The 21,617-nt window shown below is 35.4% G+C and overlaps 1 protein-coding gene and 1 long non-coding RNA gene across 3 annotated transcripts; one reads left to right on the top strand and one right to left on the bottom strand.

Annotated features, from left to right (window-relative positions):
* Positions 1–592: 592 nt before the first annotated feature.
* On the bottom strand, positions 593–17,306 carry LOC110778048 (NAC transcription factor 29). 2 transcript variants are annotated; one of them, XM_021982607.2, is made up of 4 exons: positions 16,671–17,306; positions 11,167–11,350; positions 1,028–1,438; positions 593–952 (listed from the first exon to the last, which is right to left on the bottom strand). In XM_021982607.2, the coding sequence occupies exons 1-3, from the start codon at positions 17,178–17,180 to the stop codon at positions 1,416–1,418; spliced, it is 717 nt and encodes a 238-aa protein (XP_021838299.1). In that variant the 5' UTR covers positions 17,181–17,306; the 3' UTR covers positions 593–952; positions 1,028–1,415. The 2 variants fall into 2 exon arrangements, with proteins under 2 accessions (XP_021838299.1, XP_021838298.1); XM_021982606.2 differs by having other exon boundaries at positions 11,111–11,350; positions 16,671–17,305.
* Positions 17,307–17,666: 360 nt separating this feature from the next.
* Positions 17,667–21,277, top strand: LOC110778050 (uncharacterized). Its single transcript, XR_002530659.2, has 4 exons — positions 17,667–17,893; positions 19,781–19,829; positions 19,923–19,978; positions 20,765–21,277. It is a non-coding gene; the product is annotated as an uncharacterized lncRNA (long non-coding RNA).
* The last annotated feature ends 340 nt before the right edge of the window (positions 21,278–21,617 follow it).

Raw genomic sequence — 21,617 nt, 5'->3', positions numbered from 1 at the left:
TCCCACTAATTTTTTTGTACTTTGATTGACTTTGTTAGCAGATACATCATAATCATAATAATAATATCCATAATAATAATATCCATAATAATAATATTCATAATTATTTAAGGATATATTGTTTATTTAAGAGAGAATAATGAAAGAGTTAAACAAAATCACACCGTGAGTGTAAAAAATTAAAGGGAAATTAAATTAGATAGTCATACATAAATGTTTCATCTGTTTTTCGCTTTAAGGTGGTAAAAAAATAAGTTTTTATTTATTTTTTTAGGTGGTAAAATGCAAGTTTAAATTTTTTAGGTAAAACATAATTTTTAGATTTTTGTAGGTGATAAAAAACAATTTGTCCATTATTTAATCTAAATTATTATATCTGATCTGAATAAATAATAATATCTTGTAATAAGGTGAACTAAATACGGCCTTATTAGAGCTTATCAGCACACTTGAAGTCAATTAAGAAGAAACTGACCTGGTTACACAAAAAAGGTGGAAAAGGAAGACTGGGTAGACTTTAAGTCCGCATAAAATTGGAGAGTAGCTGGCGAGGTTCCAAATGATCAAAAACTGAACTGTCAAATACAGTAAGTAATAGAAAGAAATTAATTTACTCTAGAATGCATTTGTGATAAATTCCAGCGAAGAGCTATTGCCATAATTCTAGGAAGAACCAACACACAACTGGAGCCTTACAAGCAAAGCCACTTAAAACAATAAACTCATAGGCAACTAAGACTGGAAAGCTGAATTTTACAAGTGAATTCCATCCAAGCTTAATTTAAATATCACTTTCAAAAGCATTTCCACCTGCAGCTAGTACAAATTTAACTAAAGTGTACATTGACGAATGAGAAGCTTCGTCAAGGAAAGATCCTCCACAATTGGAAATTTGGGAGTAATACCCCGATTAGCATGTGCCATGATTCCTGTCAAAGGGAATAGAGAAAATCTGCACATAGAAGATGGAAATGAGTTGCAATATTAACTTGAACTGGAAAGTCACAAGCCAGTTATAGAGACTCACCTTTAACAGGTAGCCACATCCTGCCACAACATTGTCGGACTTGGCTTTTGATAATAATGTTCCCTAGATAATTTGGACATAGTACCAACTCTATACTGTTGTTTACAGGGGTTGAATTCCGCAATACCACGATGGAGTTCATCAATGCGGACTATACCAATCTCAAATGTTTGAAATTCAAGTAGCAGCATAATGTGAAGGGTTGAAATTTGAAAATCAACACTTTCAATTTCCTTGAACAAAATTTACTAGTGTGATGACTTGTTTCATCTCGTATAATCCAATATTGCAGCCTTGTCAGAGAAGATCATCCAACTCTATAAAATCTCCTTCTAGGATAGATACTAAATGCCGAGGAGTCAAAGAGTTGACCAACAAGTCAGCACTGTCAACATGATCTGGTAATTTCACCTATTAAAACATATATAGAAAAAACAAGATTTCAAAGAAATGGAAACTATAGTATAAATTGAAAATGGAAAAGAAAATACTTAATCAAAGTCAACACGTCCAATTCAATTTTGGGAGGGGTATTCAAGTCTAGACAAAAACTCGTGTAGACATACTTACTTCAACCCAATAAAATTGAACGAAAACCTAGCAAGCTGAATCTCATAGGAAACATGTTAATTATAACAGAAGAGCAGGAAGCACAAAGGAGGCAGTGAAGACTGAAAGGAGGACAATTGGATCTCAAAATTTCCCTTCTCTATTACAATCCTCAAATGACTTGTAAACACTCAGATATACTTGTGTTGTGACTTGAATCTAGTTTTTTTAGCCTGATGTTCAAGCACCCAGCAACTTCAAATTCTTCACATAAAATTCCCAAAAACCTTATATAAATGTATGGTACTTGATAGACAAAGCAACTGCAATCAAGCATGTGAATACCAAAGGGACTTTTGTCCATACCTTTAAAAAAAAACCTCAACTTTGCAAGAAAGTACCTTCTGTGATTTTTTTTGTTGAGCAACATATTGTAAGACCAAAAGTTTGTGAATTAGCACCAAGAACCTGTTTTCAGCCAGAAAATCAACTTCCAGTCGTTTGGCCATTTTACCTGCTAATTTATCTCTCTATGATGCACCCTCATTTATTCCAATAGAGTTTTACGGTGAATGAAATACTGTATAAGGAAAACTCTTCACATCAAAATCTTGTTTTTGTTAGTGCAACATTGGACATTCCTCCCTTTTCACCAGAAGGGATTATTTCACGACACTCCTTTTCCTCATACTTCTCTTAACACTACAATCTTTATCTAAACTTCCTCTCGCCAAGTCATCCCATCTTTCAACATCCTTCATTATTTTTCTTTCAACACTGCTCTAAAACAACAATGATCTGAGTCAGACAACTCAACCATACTTCACTTCCCAAGTTCCTAACACCTTTAACACCTTTGTCATGGTGATCATAAATCTCGAACCCGATTTTCAGAATCAGAAACCACTAATTTTCATCGCTCGTATCATTTTAAAGACCTTCTCTCATAGGGTTTACTATCATCCAAGCATACATAAGCAGCACAGCTACCTGTAAATTCTCCTCGAAATCTCTCATAGGATTTACCAGTCACTTTTCACATTAACATCAGTTCACACCCTGTAGTGAGATATTATTGCAAAAAGATGGATGTTATGATAACTCCTGACATTACCATCTTTTCACACACACAATTTAAAACTAGGGTTTTATCAAGTTGGGAAAAGAAGGGATTCTTCAAACCACAGCAACTTCTTCCAAATAACAAAAGCCTGAAGGCTTTTGCTGTAATTTGCATCATAAAGTGGGGTCTAGATTTGATTTAACAAAATTATGGTCTTTCTTAGAATTTTTGCCTAAACTTCTCACACGAAATGGATTAGTGGTCCTGACCTGGATTTGAGTAGGCTAGTCAAGATTCAAAGTCAACCGCATGGTTCGAACTTAAAGAGTTGTATGACGGAAAAGAATCATTGGTGTACAAGGAGTCTTCTAAGCTTAATCCTAGTCCTGTTATAGTCATATCTTTTAAAAGCTTTAATAGGAGTCCTACACAGTTTGGCTAGTCCCTTACGAAATGGAGTTTACGCGTAAACAAACAGATGTATTGTATTTTTATTAGGATTCTTATAATAATTAGGTGTTTGTTTCCTACGTAATTTAAAATTCTTATATTGCCTATATAAAGGGATTTTATTATTAACACAAAGTGATTGAGATTAGTGTTTTGAGTTTCATGATAAAACTTACGAGAGCAGGTGAGATGTTAAATTGCCCATACTAGTGTTTCTAGTTTGGTTTATTGTTTGATCCAATTGTTTAGTTTAGTTTAGGTCTAAATTAACACCCAGGTTTTGTGCAGTCCGTTTGACTAAGAAAAATCATATCAGGTCCTTAGTTTAAGCGACATGATTAGTTTATTGTTAATTGATTTAGTTGGTTTATGCATTTAAGCCACTAACTTAGTCATAGGATTATGCTTCCCTAGTAAGATAGTTTTTGTTATGCCTATACAAGGCTTATGTTTGTGTTATTGTTACTTGGCTGAATGAAGAACTTATTCTAGTTTTGCTTCACTTTCCCTCTCTCATCTCTATTATGATTTCAAAAGTAAGTGGGCCATTTCCATGTTGGTTTATGGACTGAATAATTACCTCAATGCATTCACCCGAAATTTTGCTTAATGTCTAATTAACCTTTAAGAGACAAGGACTTGCATATGTCCAACACCAATAACACTAAGAATCCTTAAGAAACCCAAAACACATCCAGAAACCCTAGCGCCGCCGCGCCATAAGGTGGCTAGCTGGTGGCCCGTGCAGCCCTTGCGCGCGAAAGGTCGCAGGCGAGTCGTGGTCTGTTATATTTCTTTCCTTGTTTTCATCGTCAATCAAAGGTTAGTCGTTTTCCGATGAAGATGGAGTAAGTTTTCTTTCAAGGAGCTTCAAACTCCTCTTGTTTAGATCCTCTTCTTGTCGGATCGTTCGTAGGTTATCTGGTGAAGCCAATTTCACTCTCGTTTTTGCATTCGTTAGGAAGATTCAACTCACATCTGACATCTTCAACTTTGAGAGGCCTATTTCCAAAGCTTTCCCGGACGCCGCCGTCGATAAAAACGCCGGTAAAGGTAAATTCATGGTTAGGGTTTCAAATTTGGATTAGGCTGTGTTAGCTTAGGGTTGATTAATCTGATTTGGTAGGGGATTTGGTGATCGATACTAAAACTTTCCTAGCCACCGCCGTCTTGCGGTTTCGGAAACCCCGATCTTGACGATAAAGGTAAAAGATTAGGTTAGGCCGTTAGGGTATTAGTTTTACCCAATTGTGTTTCCTTAAGAATTTGGGTTTCAATTCGTTTTTGCGGCCTGTTCTTTTTTCTTCTTCCTTTCGTTGGGACTTGGGTGTGTTGGTGTTAATTTTTGTGTGTTTATTCTGTTTTAGTTTTTTAATTTGATTAGGTTGGTGATGGTAGTAATATTGTGGATAGTATGGTTAGTTTTCTTTAATGTCGAAATGATCCCATATGAGGTTGCTTGTGAAATGTTGTTGCTTTGGTTTTTGATAGTGCAAGGATTAATTGGATGTTCTATGTGGATATACAATGTTGGAAGGTTGTTGGAATTGTAGGGTGGGAGTTGTCATTTGGTATAGGGAGATTATGAGAATTGGTACTCCCCGACCCTCCAAAGAGTGGTTTTTTGGAGGAGGTATGATGTTGTGGTTTAAGGAGGAGTCAATTTCCTTTGTTACGAGTCTTAGAGGAAATGGTTTGGTGTTTGTATTATGGAAAGGAGATGTGTTTGGAAGGGGGGTTTTATGTTCTCGGGTTTGGCTTGTTAATTGGTCAATGAGGATGTCTGTTGATAATCCTCATTTTAGGTTAGTGATGAGAATGATTCTCATTGCTTTCAAAAATCTTTATTTTTTTGAACGTTACTTCCCTTTCGGGGGTCCATAGCATGCTTACCGAGTCACTTTTAGTGACTCCTTTGTGCTTGTGAGAAAATCAGAGGTTGTTTGCATCCAACTCGTGGTATCACCTCTCTTCTGCTGTTTTCTTTGGTTTCAGAAGAATCTCTCATTGTTTACCAATCCTACTGCAATTCAATCTTCGATAAAGAGATCAATAGCAAGCATGGCTTTGGCAAGCTGTCCTATGTAAGGCATTGTAAACAAAGTCATGGCAACAATCAAGGGTCGGCAGACGAAGAACATGCTATCTAGAAAGTTTTTGCAATTCGGTGCTAGTTTGGCGTGCAAGGGTTTCTAATAACCCCAGTACTTTAGTTTGTTTTAGTAGTAGTTAGTTTATTATGTAAACTCTTTTTAATTTATGCAAATTAAGCCTATGTAAAAATAAAAACTAAGTTTCCTAAGGTAAGCAAAAGTCTAAACACCTAATGATTAAAAGCTTATTCACATCATATAGAGCACAAGCAAGTGAAGAAATATCAACAACAACAACAAAGCCTTAGTCATTTTGGGGTCGGCTAACATGAATCGTCATAGGAGATCATCATTGTGACCAGAACAAACCAAAAAGGAACGGGAAGTTAAAAGAATAAACAATGAAGAGGAAGAAAGTGGAATTAATGAAAGTAAGATATGAGGAATATATATATATATATATATATATATATATATATATATATATATATATATAGAGGAAGGCTCTCGTGAGAACACTTCCTTACGGTGAGAACACTTTCTATAATGGCATTTTCGTAATTTTTATAAACAAATACCCTAATTTAATAAATCATTCACGCTATTTTTTTCCAGATTCCTCTCTCTCTCCTCAATTCCCTCTCTCTCTCCTCCATTCCTCACAACTTTCTCTCTCTTCTCTCTTCACCGGCGGGTGATTTTTGCCCCAAATTTTCCCGGCGATTCATGCTCGTAGCTACCAACATCCGGCCATTTCCGCTGCCCTCTCCCCGCCGCTTCTTCTCTATCCGATGTCGTTGCTCGCCTCTTGCCTCCTCCACTGCTCGCCTTTTGCCGTCGCCGTTCGCAGCAATTCAATCGCCGCCGGTCGCATCAATTCAATCGCCGCCGATGCTCGCAACAATACAATCGCCTCTCGCCGCCGCCGAACCAGAATCGTACCAAAAATGGTGGTGGAGGTGGTTGTGTAGCGAATCAAATTGCGAATGATTGATGGTGATTCGCTGGTGTTCGAAATCGAAATCGATTTCAATCGTATGCGATTCTAAAATCAATTTGATCGGCAAATTCGGTAAGATTCAGAAATCGAAATTGATTTCAATCGATTTCGCTCGCCGCCGCTCGTAGCCACCACCAACATCAGACGATTTTCCTCCTCGTTCCTCTGATCGACGCGAGCAATTCATATTTTTCGATTCAAAATCAATTTCAATCGGCAATTTCAATAGGTAATTTCAATCCAGCAATTCTCATTTCTTCGATTTCTCAATTCGAAATCAATTTCAATCGCAAAAATTAAAATCGAGTTCAATTTGGTGGCTGCGAAATATATCTGTGGTTGTGGTGATGTGCTTGTGATTTCTGGTGGAGAGAGACTAAGAGGCGACGGTAGAGATGGACCGAATTAATCCAGGAGAACAGATTTTAAAGATTTTGGTTGATTTTAATTTTGTAATATCTTCTTAGATTTGTTTCAAATGTATTATTCCGAATTTTGATTTTAGTTATCAATTTTGTAATTTCAATAACTTATTTTAGTGATTTATGTGGTTAATTTACTTTTTCAATTCGCATTATAATTTGATTGAACCTCTTGATAATTAACTTATATCGCTTTTATTGTGCTAGTAAAGCATATAATAAATTTAGAACATGCTTGAATAAATTTAGAACATGCTTGAATAAATTTAGAACATGTTAGAATAAATTTAGAACATGAGCTTACAAATTTAGAACATGGTTGAACAAATTTAGAACATGGTTGAACAAATTTAGAACATCGTTGAATAAATTTAGAACATGCTTGAATAAATTTAGAACATGAGCTTACAAACTTAGAACATGGTTGAATAATTTTAGAACATGAGCTTACAAATTTAGAACATGGTTAAATAAGTTTAAAACATGGTTGAATAAGTTTAGAACATGGTTGAATAAATTTAGAACATGAGTTTGAAAATTTAGAACATCGTTCAATAAATTTAGAACATGTTTTGATAAATTTAGAACATGTTTGAATAAATTTAGAACATGCTTAAATAAATTTAGAATATGAGCTTACAAATTTAGAACATGGTTGAATAATTTTAGAGCATGAGCTTACAAATTTAGAATATGATTGAATAATTTTAGAACATGCTTGAATTAATCTAGAACATGAGGTTAAAAATTTAGAACATGGTTGAATAATTTTAGAACATGTTTGAATTAATCTAGAACATGAGGTTAAAAATTTAGAACATGGTTGAATAAAATTAAAACATGTTTGAATAAATTTAGAACATGGCTGAACCAATTTAGAATATGGTTAAATAAGTTTAGAACATGGTTGAATAAATTTAGAACATTAATTTAAAAATTTAGAACATTGTTGAACAAATATAGAACATAGAGAGTGTAAAAGTGTTCTCACCATAAGAAGTGTTCTTACATAAGGAGGTGTTCTCACTGGATCCCTCCCCTATATATATATATATATATATATATATATATATATATATATATATATATATATATTAAAAAAGAAATTATAAGGGATAAAAAAAAAGTTTAAAATAGCATTCGAAATTTTATTTTAGTTTAAAATATTATAAGGGATAATAAAAATAAATAAAATAAAATAAACACCTTTCGATATAGCATTTTTTTTAAAATAAAATAAAATTAAGAAGTGGAAGATTTGTAAGTCAAATGAATTCATCAACATATATTTTCTCCCTCCACTCTGTCCTATCCAACACCATATTCTCCTCAATCCCAAAGAAACTCATATCGTGCTCAATCACCTTCCTCCAAGTTTTCTTAGGTCTTCCCCTACCCCTTGCAATTCTATCACTTTGCCACCTTTCTAGCCTCCTAGCCGAGGCATCACTTAATATTCTGCTTACATGCACAAACCATCTTAAACGATTTTCAATCATCTTAAACTCAATCGGTGCAACCCCTACTTTCTTCATAATAATCTCATTCCTCAAACGATCATTTCTTGTATGCCCACACATCCAACGTAGCATGCGCATCTCCGCCACATTCATCTTATGCACGTGGCAATGTTTCACTTCCCAGCATTCCGTGCCGTACAACGCCGGTCAAATTGTCGTACAGTAGAATTTTCCCTTCAATCTTTGGGGCATGCCTGGATCACATAAGAACCCCGTGGCACTTTTCTACTTTAACCAACCTGCTTTGATTCCATGAGCCACGTCGTCATCCAATTCCCCATCCTTTTGGATAATAGATCCTAAATATCGGTACATTTCAGAACTTTGGACAATTTTCCCATCTAAGGTAATTGCCCCTATCTCTCTGTCTTGGACTCCACTAAACTTACACTCCATATAGTCCGTCTTGTTTCTACTCGGCCTAAAATTCCGAGATTCCAAAGTTTGTCTCCATAACTCCAACTTACTTTCCACTCCTTTGGTTTCATCAATCAACACAATATCATCTGCAAACATCATGCACCAGAGTATAGTAGTATACCATCTTGATTTGACCTTGTCAATTCGTCCATGACTATAGCAAAAAGAAACGGGCCAAGTGCGGAACCTTGATGCACTCCAATAGTAATGGGGAATTCTTCGATCTTACCAACACTAGTACGCACACTCGTGCTAACTCCCTCATACATGTCCTTGATGATATCAATATACTTCCTCGGAATTCCTTTCCTACTTAATGCCCACCAAAGAATTTCTCTCGGTACCTTATTATACGCTTTCTCCAAATCAATGAAAACCATATGTAAATCCTTCTTCTTATCTCAATAATTCTCCACTAGTTTCCTTATAAGATGGATGGCCTCGATAATCGATCTCCCAGGCATAAATCCAAACTGGTTTTCTGAAATCTTCACAGTTCTCCTTAATCTTTGCTCAATAATACGCTCTCAAAGTTTCATAGTATGACTCATTAGTTTGACTCCTCGATAGTTGGAACAATCCTGGACATCATCTTTATTCTGGTACAAGGGTTTGGTAGTACTTTTCCTCCACTCTACTGGCATCTTATTACTTCCCCAAAGATGTTAACCATACAACTCTCTCCCCCAAGCATCTCCAGACGTTGATAGGTATGCCATCGGGCCCCACTGCCCTCTTACGTCCCATCTTTGGTGGATACGATAGGTATGCCATTGGGCCCCACTACCCTCTTACGCCCTCTTACCCCTAATTATACCACTGAAAAAGTAGCAAGTAACCGGATATACTGTGTTGAGGGACAACGAAAGCTATGAAAATTGATAACCTAACCACAGCGGCACAGCCCTCTCAGAAAATATCAATGTGAGTGGTGAGAGTACCGTCATAGGCTCATCACTATATATGTCTTTGCAGAGAAAAAATAAAGATTCAACAGCTGCCCATGGCATTAGCGAAAGAGAGAAAATAAATGGTAGTCTGCTATGCCAAGCTTATGGAAAAGAAATAATTCTCTAAGCCATATTCCCGCGTCTTTAAAGATCAACTATTTTCCTTTACGACTCACAGTGTTACTCAGTAGAATTAACATATTCAATATATCGGTTTTAGTTTTCTGAAAATTAACTTGTTCAAATAGTTGTACTATTATTTACTTGTTTGGGTCAGTTAGTAATTTTTGGACAATCATTTAGGCTTTAACTATTGTTACAAGCTAGAGCACTAAGTAAATGTTTTAATCTGCAAATCTAATTAAGGTGAATGATTATAAGATTAAACGTTGTTTCAAGCATTAACTAAATTCAAATATCATATTGCTGAATTGCAGATTTCTCCAAAATCATCCCAGTCATTCCTTTTAATCTTTCCCTTCATTAGTCACTCTACCTCGATCCTTACTTTATTCTGCAATATTCCCCATAACCAAGAGACAATATAAGAGAGGCATTTTTAAAATAAAATAAAATAATAAACTTCAGTCTATCAAAAGTTAGAGTCTGTTTGTTTATCAGATAAACCAAATACAGTAAATTGAACCATTGACATCTCGGATAATAGAGGCTAACCCCAGCAACAAACAAGCAAATAGGGGGAAACACAAAAAAGACCAATTTTGGAACTAAGATTTGTTAGAAGTGAAGAGAGTGACAAGCTGTTTACCCTCAGTGTTCAGGTGTTCTTCAGCAAGTTTACACGGAAATACACGTGAGAAAAGAAAAAAATGATGATCCAATATGAACCCTTGAAATTGACAATCATTTTAATCTAAGTTGTTTCAGTAGTACAACAGTTCTAATTTGACTTGAGAAGAGAGACAGAAAACATAAATTATGGTAAAATAAAGGGGAGATGCAAGTTTGAAAGAACATGTCTAAGTACTAACCCTTTCAGAAGTTTATCACTTAAAAAATTAGGGAGAGATTCAAAGAATAATCTTACATTGCAGTTCTTATGTTCTTAAACTGGATTGAAATAAGGAAGTTCACCTATTTCTTGTCATTTATACTTGGTGAGGGGGGGTGAAGGAGAAAATCTTGGGCCTCAATTGAATGTCTATTTCATGTATTTACAATTCTGACTCTTTTTTATCCAATTGCTAACCTCGAATTGTCATTTTTCAGGATGAAAACGATAAAAAAAAAAAACTTCAACAAACTTGAAGGAACAGAGGGAGTACTTTACTAAGACGCTGTTCAACATATCACTGATTGTTCTGGCTCACTTTTTTTCTAAGTCAATAGTAATTACATGGACTCCTACAAAAAACTATAATAACAAGAGAATCTGGTATGCGCACCTAGATCCTACCGTCTTCTGATGATACTATATTGAAAAAGTATCTCATAGCAAAAGACAAATTAAAAACTTCACAGGAAAAAAGAGCATCATAAAGATCAGAACATTCCAAAATAAATGTTATTTACCATTTTTTTTTTTTTTGACAATGTGTTATTTACCAACTTGATAAATAGGCTATGTAATTGCACTCAAGGGAAAGAAAATTCACCGGAATGTTGAGCTCTGTCTCTTCAATCAAATCTGTTGGTTGACCCGCAATCTTACCATTAAGATAGTAGCATCCATGAGCTTTATCTCCGTCCAGAGCAGATAGAGTGCTTCCATCGTGTTGAATACCAATATGACGTACAGTTGTAATACTTGCTTCAGCACACGAACTTAAAGCATGCTCCGAAATGCTTTTTGGAGCACGTGATTTGACAAATACTCGGCACACAACAAACGAGGCCTGCAAAATATGTGAAATTACACAACAAACGAGGCCTGCAAAATATGTGAAATGACTAAGGTAGCACAATTTTAACAGTAAGACCTCACATAGTCAATCACTCAACTCTCCACAACCCCTCCTAACCAAATCCACCCATCAAAACAAACAGCAAAATGAGAAGGTATACAGTAAGTAAGAAGCTGGTGATCAGAGGTCACAACATTGAAGGACTAAGTTGATGGAAAAAATCAGTTCACAACAATTAAATCCCAACCAAAACAAAAAAGCATAAATAATAATTACGAAAGAAGAAAGTCAAAATACAACATTGATCACCTAAAAAGAAAGTCAACCTTTCTAAAGATAAAGGGCTAAAAGAGAGGAGAGCGAGAAAGCAAGAAGCTATTAACACACATGTCCCCATTATCGGTACTCAGTGCCTTCAAAAAGGCTCCCAAGTCCCAACAACAAGCGGGGTTAGGGGGTATCGGGCGTACGCAACCTTACCCTGCAAATGCAGAGAGGTTGTTTCCAATTGACCAATAAGCGATAATGGGACGACCATCTTCTAATTCATGGAAAGGGAACTGAAAAGGTTTTGAGAACCATTTTGATGTAATCCATTATATCACAAAGCCAGAAGAAAATGAATATATGGCTCCATCAGAAATGGACAAAGATAACAAATTAAATACACATGAACAAATCAACAGACATGTATGAAAAAAATTCAAATAATAAATTCTTAAAGATATTTCCTTGAAACCACACTTATTTGAAGTGTTAGGAGTTAGGACATAGTTCTGCCAAGAAGATCTGATATCCTTGATTCCTTGTGCCAAAATACAATTTTCGCCTATGCCTCTTTACTAAATAAAGAGTTCTAACTACACATCGAAAATTATTGACGCTAAACCTCAAAACTTTCTATTGAATCATAGCATTTCCAAGCATAACCTGAATATCCCTTAAGTTTACCACAAGTGGCAGATACACATTAAGAATTTCTTAAGTCTTAAAAATGATTAACTGGTCAATATATACTGACCACATGCTCCAAAAATTCACCTCATTTTGAACTGTACGTTGCAACTTGAAACAAGGACTTCTCTGAGAACCTTTCATAACAAGTCCAAAAATCTCCTCAGGTGCTGAGCTTATTAAATGTTTGTTAACCTAACCATTTCAAATTCGATCCCCATGAAAAAGGAAAACAAACTGTTAACTTTTCATATTTGTTAATTATAGCCTTAGTTTAATAAGGCGCACAAGGGTCATGGAGCCTAGGCGCAAGGCACAGGCGCGCGCCTTTTGGATACAAGGCGCACATAATTTTCTAATACAACAACACCAACAAAGCCTTAGTCCCAAAATGATTTGGGTTCGGCACATAATTTTCTAATAAACCATAAAATTCGGTATAGAAAAAAATTAACACAATTTATACTCAAAACAACGTATTTCTATTGGAGTGCCATATTTTCTTGCCGGTTCATAAGCATTGCGTGATCCCGTCGATGGAGTGCTAGAATTAGAACCTTCCACGGTAATTACAAGCTGGAAATATGAAAATTAACTCATATTATGCTACTTTCACTACCCAAAAAGCTAAGGTTGTAAAGATATGACCGTTGATAGGTCACATGGGGTGTGTTTATATCATTAAAAAAGAAAAAAAATGTAAATAAAAGATCCACGTCATCCTACCGCACCTGACGACTGAAGGCGCACAAGGCGTTGCGCCTTGCGCCTTACCTAAGGCGCACATAGGCGCACGAAGGCGCGCGCCTGGTTGACATCAGTGAGCCTGGAGAGCTCAAGGCGCCGAAGGCTGAGCCTAGGTGAGCCTTGCGCCAAGGCGCGCCTTGGGCGCGCTTTTTTAAACTAAGATTATAGCTACCTTCTTCCTGAAAACATGAAACTCAAATGAAAAATGTAAAGACACTCATTCTGGTTCAGTGGATATAGTTATGAAACAGCCCTAAGATCTGGCTTCCAAGTCCACAAGCCTTATAATGTTTAAATTATTTTTATTAATTCAGGGTGTAAAGTCAAACCCGTCACAAATTTACTTGACCATAAATGAACTAAAACCTCACTCCATACTTCTCTTTCACTCTAGTCTTCTGTACCACACTCAACTGAAGTCATCAATGTATATTCTCTCCCTCCACTCTGTCCTATCCAAAGCCATATTTTCCTCAATCCCAAGAAAGCTCATATCGTGTTCAATCACCTTCCTCCAAGTTTTCTTAGGTCTTCCCCTACCCCTTGCAATTCTATCACTTTGCCACCCTTCTATCCAACGCTATATTACATAATAATGTAATATACACATAAAAAAAATCTGAATGCTAATAATATAAGAACCATTTTAAACCAAGATACCAATGAATAAAGTCAATAACCTAGTGAAGATGACCCCTAAAAAATCCAGCATGCTTTATGTCATATTTGGACTAAAAGGCTATAGTTAACTACTTCCCTTGAACTAAGAGCATTACAACGATTTGAACCTAATGTATGTACCACCTCTGATATATTCTGATATTATTTCCATTCTCAACTTATACCCCAGAATGCAACTTTATTTGATGCCAAATGCTACCATCTCATAACATTACTACAGAAATGCCAAATGCTACCATCTCATAACATTACTATATAAAGTATATTTTAAAGTTGTGCTTAATATATTTTTCTTTTGCTTTTTTCCTCAGACTCTCCATCTTTCCTAAGTTCAATAGCAAAAATTTTATTACTTTTCTTCTTTCTATCTTCTTATGGGTTACACACTTGCACCAAAAGAAATTAGGGCGATAACATTTCACCTAGTATGAAGTGTGTTCAGAGTCCACAAGGGAAGGAGGCATTATTTCTTCGTGAACATTTCAAACATACTAGAAAGCTTGTTGAAAATTTGCGCCAAAGTATTGAATTAAAATCCAACATGGGTTGTTATTCCGATTGATTACTCTTTCTTCAATAAGATATCAACTTGCCACCCACATCATCCACATAAACAACTAAAGATTAGACACAAACATATGTTTTACAACAAAAAAACAATAGTTTATTAAGGAAATTAACATATCCAGAGCATGACACTTATCCTAAAGGGGCCTTTACAATAATTGAACGCTCTTCTAAAAACTACGTCTTCTGGAAGCCCTTCAAATCGTTCTGTCATCTTTGTTTGACCATCAGCTCGTGAAAATGCTTAGTTTATGTGCCAAATGATAAGGTCTCAAAATTAGATATGGAAAAAGTTGTAGTTTTATACTCCATCCGTATTTAATTAAAAGATACAGTTTGACCGGCACATAGTTTTAGGAGGGTGAATTGAATAAGATAAAAGTGGAGTATTTAATTAAAAGATACAGTTGACCATCAGCTCGTGAAAATGCTTAGTTTAAAATAAAATAAAAGTGGAGTATTGAGTTATTATTTATTGTAAGAAAATAATAATGAGTGAATTATTTATTGTAGTAAAAAAAGGATGTGAGTAAGCGTGGGGACCACAAGAGGGAGAGAAAGTTTAATATAATTGGAAGTGGAGACCATGACATGCCAAAAATAGGAAGTGTATCTTTTAATTAAATACGGCCGATTATGGAAAGTGTATCTTTTAATTAAATACGGAGGAAGTATAAAAATAAAATATGATTTTCGATCGAAGAACAACTCAAGGTTGGAGGGTTATACAAGCAACTAGACACCCTATATGAGATGAGATTTTGTGCTACAAATTGAAGCAACACATGTTGTATAGAGTATTTGGCACCGCATTACAATGTTTCCGGGAAGATGTTGGACTGAATGACTGATCCCATAGTTTACTGAAACTGATGGCCTGGGAGTTGCGTCTCCAATTCACAAAACGGCAGCATCAGATAAGCAGGTATCACTCTCGGCCAACTGTTACATAATGAAGAGATTCATCGCATAAGAAAAGGGCTCAAAAAGTAGCTTGGAACTGAAATTTGCAGCTCATGATGTGTAAGAGGGTAAACCTAGCTCCAGATTCTTAGAGTAAGAGGGACAAAGAGATACTAAATAAAGGAAACTAGTTTGTATACGTGTTAGGCTCTATAATGTGTGTGTCTGTGTGTATGAATGAAAATTTGTGCATTGATTTAGAATTTATATGCAACATGGATACATAAAAAAGGGTCATGTGAGAAATGAAGAAGTTCAACATTTCTTTTCTGGATTAAAAAAACTATTGAATTCATGAATGTCAATGACAAAACTTACCTGAAAACAATATGGGTATTAAACGACTCAAAAGAAAAATTACATGGTTGAAAACAATGGATAATGCATTTGAAGTTAATAACTCAAATTTTAAAATTTTAAAAAAAAAGAAGGGTATCTTATCTTGCAACTATAGCTTTCAGTTAAGAACAGTGGTGAAGGACTCCCTAACCTCGTACTCCAATTTCATAATGAAATTGTGGAGTACATCATCCTGACTTCATATTACATGAAGAAATTCATGGGGCAATACTTTAGGGTAGAATCTCAAAGACTCAAACACCTCAAAAAGTAGAATTGCCTATACACTTGGCAACCCCCTCTTCCTGTAATTCAGGGGACATGCTATGCTTGAGAACAGAACAAGTGCCACTTCTGACTACTACACTGAAATCACTACAGCTACCCATTAAGCTGCCTCGTTTCCCTCTGTTGTGAGGCTTGTGCCTGGTAAAGCATTTCAGTATATCACAGCAACTTTTGCTTTAAATTTACACTCAGTTGCTTCGCTTGCCTATCCTTGATTATAACTTTTCCAAGTCCCCAAATAACGACACAAACATCAAACTTTGAGCCAACAATATAGTATATACTATATAGTAATCTGACGGTAACATAATTCAAAATATTCAATCACTTAAACCTCTATCTTAACGCTCACTCCCAAATTCTAGCTTGAGAAAGGAACAATATGCATCCCTAAAATATGAGGGTAAATCAGTGATCCTGATTTGTTGTGCGCTTCACCAGAATGCAATTCACAACCTAAACATGTTTAATTAGTCCAAAAGTGTTCCATCATGATCCAAGTTGCAGTTTTGGATCGCAATTTGAGGGGGGCTAGCAAATTAGGTAACACGGGATCGTCTTAACACTGATCCTAGTCGTTTTAACAGTTAAACAGTATTTATATCCAAGATAAAATCAACTGAAAAACAACAGAACTACAATCAAACGCAAATAACCCTAATTAATCAAGTAAATTTACATAATTGCATAGAATTACACCTAAAACAAATAATTTACCCAAATTCAAATGCAATCAGTAATAAAATTAACCCAAAAAAATTGAAGAAGATACCTTAACACTGTCGATCAGGGCATACTCATACATAAACCAATCAGTCCTAACAGCAGTTCTACCACTCAATTTCTCCAAATAGAAAATGAAGCATTTCCTCCTACCCAAAATAACATTACCGCCATTTCCCATAACATCCCTAACCCTACCTTTCCTCTTCCAAAAACCAAACCCAGCCCTCCTTCGAATTTCTCTCTCCTCCATGCCACCATTAACCCTCTCTGTGTAGCAATACCAATGCCGCTTCCTCCCCCTATACCCGAAGCTAAAACAAGTCAATTCTGGAAGCTCAAAGGGGTTGAAATTGTAAAGATTGATCTCCTTAATTGCGTCGTAGAAATCAGCATTTGACGTTGAAGGAGTAGAATTAGAAGACGACGATTGTAATGGTAACGAATCGTGGTGGTTCTTGCGGCGGAGGTAGTAGGAGAGGAGTTGCTCCTCCGACGGGTAAAATCGGCAACCAGGCGGTAATGCAGACGGCGACGACGGCGCTTTAGGGTCTCCCATTCATCGGAGTTTAGAGGATTTCTTGTGGAGGAGCAGCGGAAAGGGGAGGAGAGAGAGAGTAAAAGCATGATTTTTATAGGCAGTTTTCTGAAAGAAGCGTGATGGTCAAGCTTCATTTGGTTTCTCTCTCTATTTTTCATTTCTTAACTTGGTTCAGGTTGTGTTTCTTCCGTTGACCTTAAGTCAAGATGAAGCTGCATTCTGACACGTACACTTTTTCTAGGCATTTTTCTTGGCACTGGTTGTTGGTAGGGGGTGTTCAAAAATACCCGACCCACATTATCTGATCCGTTGACCCGCTGACCCGATACAAATAAAGTGGGTATTTTTCTGTTTTTTGTAAATTAAACGGGCCGGGTACCCGACTCGGAATATTAACCGGGTAACCGGGTCGGGACACGGGCCGTTCTTTCAGTTAAACGGGTACCCGTATACCCGGTATAAAAAAAACTTTTTAAAAAAAAGTGTGCGTTATACTGCTTTAGCCTTTAGAGTCTGCTATCCCGTTTTTTACTTTCTAGGGTTTTGACTTTGGACTCTCAATTTACATTCCAGCCGCACAACTTTGAACTCTCCTTTCTCACAGTCTCACACTCTCATCCCCTCTTTGCTCTCTGGCTCTCTCCTTCTCACTGCTGTACGGCACGCACCAGCAAGTCAGCAACAAGATTTCAGTTATCAAATTATTTGAGTTATAAATTAGCTTCACCGAGGTACCAAATAGGCTTATTGTATGTCTTTAGCAACCAAATCTGATGTGCGACAAGTTTCCATCATATATAATTGATTAATGGGATATATTTGAAATTAAATATTGTTTTTATCAGCTTTTGGTTGATTTAATTATGAGGAAAGGTAGTAATCAGTAGTGTTTTAAATTTTCACATTATTTATTGATAAATTTGTGTTTTGGCATGATAGAAATGAACTATACATCTCTTTAAATTGTGAAAATATACCATTAATTAACTAATGAGTAATGATTAAGAATCTAAATGGATATCTTATTATTTTATATTCAGAACTAGCAGTTGCCAGTTGGGCTTAACCATGAGTAGAGCTTATCAGTTATAACATGAAGGATTTTTTTATAATTTGAGTACTCTGTATCTGATTGTACTGGTTTTTTTTTCAAAAAAAAAAGAGACGGGTACCCTGCGACCCAACCCGGGATAACCGGGTACCCGGTTAGCGGGTACCCGGTTATCCCGGGTCGGGGTATGGGCCGACAAATTCACTACCCGGGTACCCGCATTTTCGGGTACTCGTTTAGCCGGGTACCCGGTAATGAACACCCCTAGTTGTTGGATGGGGCGAGCGGGCGTTTCCCCAATACGCAGTACTATATGTTACTCCCTCTATCCCATAATTATAGTCTCGTTTGACTAAAAACACGAATTTTAAGAAAAATGAAATATGGTACTCCCTCCGTCTCTTTTTGTTCGTTACGTTTTCCTTTTTGGTATTTCAAAATGTTCTTTACATTTCTTTTTATATTATCACATAAATGACTTAGTATTATATCAAAATTTGTGTCCAATTATTATTTTAACCAATTAAATTTATTGGGTCATTTTCTATCACACTTTTTCATTGGGACATTAAAATTTTCTCATTTCCCAATATCAGATTTTTGATAAAAGTGAAAACATTATAAATAAACGTAAATTATCTTGTTTAAATAAAAAAAAACTGAGGAATCCATATGCAAATTAATTAATCGTTAAAACGCGTGAAAATACCAAACGTAAAGAACAAAAAGAGACGGAGGGAGTACATGAAAAAGTGGAATAAAGTACAAATAATAATTGAATTGTTTGAAAAAGTGGAATAAAGTACATGTGAACGAGAATATAGTACATAAGAAAGTGGAATATAGTACATGGGTGAGGTTTTCAATACATTTTTAATTAATATAGTACATGAGAAAGTGGGGATCTTAGTAGGCAAAATTAGAAACAGAACTATAATTTTGGGGCGCTCGATTTAGAAAACATGACTATAATTTTGGGACGGAGGGAGTAATATCTTATACGAAGTAAAAAAAATTGTCAATTACGTCTTCGTTCTTTTTTAAATAACACAATTATTTAGGTACGTTTGACAACGCACGATTTCAAACATTAATATCTCCAATTATGGATAAGAAAAAATTATAAAAACTTGATATTTAAAAAATATTTATCGTGACGAATCTAATAAGACCCTACACGACAATGTTTTTTCTTAAGTACTTCATTCGTATTTATTTAAGGGATACACTTGTTTTTTTCGGCCGTATATATTTAATACAAACTTTTTAAAAAGGCGACCTAACACGTCAGACCACCTTACCCGCGGGTTCGATCCGTTTCTTTCCGGGTCGCGTATAAAAGTTGCTTTCCCACTTCTTTTTTCTTTTTTAAAATCATTGTTCATATCCAAGAGAGAGAGAAAACGCTTGGCTTTTCAGCTGCTTCCATTTGAGGAGAGAAACCTTCTTCTCGTTTGATTTTCAGCATTTTCGTTCAATTTCTGTAAGTTCTTTCGCATGTTTACTTGTTTTTCTTTGTTTGTGCTTTCTTCGTACTAATTTCGCCTTTCTTTTCTGTTCGATCTAGGATTTCGTAAGTGCGATTTGTGATTTTCTCGGTTCTTCTTCAACATTTGGTAAGTTCCTTCTCTTTTCTTCTTCTTTTTGTTCAATTTGTTCATAATTTCATGTTCATTTTTGTTTTCTTACTGTTTTTGGTCTTCTTTTAGGGTTTTGTAGCTGCGAATTGTGATTGTCGATTCTTCTTCTATTTCGTCAAGATATTGTAAGTTCCTTGTCATTTCTCTTTGTTTTTGTTCAATTTGTTCATAATTTAATGTTCGTTTTGGTTTTTGGTCTACTTTTAGGGTTTAGCTTAAACTTTTTGTTCATTTTAGGTTTTTGCCTTTGGTACTCTTACTGTTTTAAGGTTTTCGTCGTTTTCGTTGTAATCGAACTTCTCTTTTTTCTTTGATTCTACTTGTTTTTATTCGCTTTCATATTTAGTTTGTATTTTAGGTTTTTAAGCTCTTTTCCGTTGATTTTAGCGTTTTCATCTGCATAAACTTGCTTATGTTTTACTTTTTTGTATGATTTTATCACCCTGCAGTTGTTTTAGTTTGGAATTTTGTGTATTTAGTTATGACACCAGTAGTTTTAGTTTTGATCTGTTTCATACCTGCCATTTTATTCTTCTTTAATATCAGGTATGTATTAAGACTGGAAATTATTAACAGTACACATGTATTAATTACGTATTTGTTCTTATTAGTTGAGTATTGACATTCATCAGTTAAGTATTAATACGAATTAGTGATTTATTTAACCTAAAAGTTTCCAGACCAATTAGTTTAGTTTTTTAACCAATTAGTTAATTGCACAATCCAATTAGTTAACTATTTTAACCAGTTAGTGAAGCATTCAAAGCAATTGGTTACACACTGAAATTGTTTTGTATTTGAATTTGTTTTAGTGTTTTCTGGTTATCTATACTGATTATGTTCATAACACCCCTTCATCATTTGTATTTGCGTATTACAATTGTTTTAACTTCACTCATGTATTGTTTCAGTTTAAAAAATGCGGTCGAAAATGTTAACAACCCATCTGATTATGTTGATGTCTCTTCAACAAAGACAGTTGGGAAAGGAGTTTAGGAGACTGTTCCTGATTCCCCAAAACATTCCAAAAAAGTGTTGGGAAGCCGTACGAAAATGTTGCTGTTGGTCAACAGAATGATGTTGCTCAATCCAGAAGAAGGCCAAAGAAGCCGAAAGTGAAATTGGAATACATGGAGGAGGACGGGGATGCATGTTGTAGAGTTGGATAGATATAAATCCTAGCCACTTTAACTAATCTATGTCATTGTTTAACTATTTTAATTCATTGTTGAACTAATTGCTTTCCCTGCTTAAGTAATTGGTTCATGTACTTAGTTAAGCAATTAAAGTAATTAGTTAAGCTTAAAACACAATTAGTAAAATATTAATTCTGCAGTTACCTTTTGAAAGTAATTAGTTAAACTGTGAAAACAATTAGTTAAGTATTTCAAGCATTTAGTGTATCTGTTTCATTTATTAGTTAACATATTCTTTGTTTTAAATTATTTTCTTTTTTGTACGGATTTTAAACTTAGTTGTTGACCTGAGGCTCTGATTAATCTCCTCGCTGTTATAAAGAAAAAAGAGAATCAAGTGAAAGCGATAACCGAAATTGGTTCTGATGGCCTGATGTGTGCTCATCTTCATGAACTCAATAAACCCCTTGTTCCCTGGCTTTTGCAAAATTTTATCGGTGTTGGACATATGCTCCAGTTTGGAGAAGGCCGGAATCAACTGTTCAATTATATGACTATGATGTCTATGAAGTTTTTGGCCTACCGTGGGACAAGGGTGTCGATGTTGTGGAGACACCCCGTAAGAGGG

This window comes from Spinacia oleracea, chromosome 3 (assembly GCF_020520425.1).
Source record: "Spinacia oleracea cultivar Varoflay chromosome 3, BTI_SOV_V1, whole genome shotgun sequence".
NCBI lineage: Eukaryota > Viridiplantae > Streptophyta > Magnoliopsida > Caryophyllales > Amaranthaceae > Spinacia > Spinacia oleracea.
This window is presented reverse-complemented; position numbering and strand designations above follow the sequence as displayed.

Excerpts from the sequence above, each read along its gene's own strand:
- LOC110778048 (XM_021982606.2), bottom strand. The coding sequence starts at position 17,180 with ATGGGAGACCCTAAAGCGCCGTCGTCGCCGTCTGCATTACCGCCTGGT. Across the intron at positions 11,351-16,670 it reads CCCTGATCGACAGTGTTAAG|GCCTCGTTTGTTGTGTGCCG; the intron begins GTATCTTCTTCA and ends CATATTTTGCAG. Across the intron at positions 1,439-11,110 it reads AGACAGAGCTCAACATTCCG|GTGAAATTACCAGATCATGT; the intron begins GTGAATTTTCTT and ends ATGTTTTAATAG.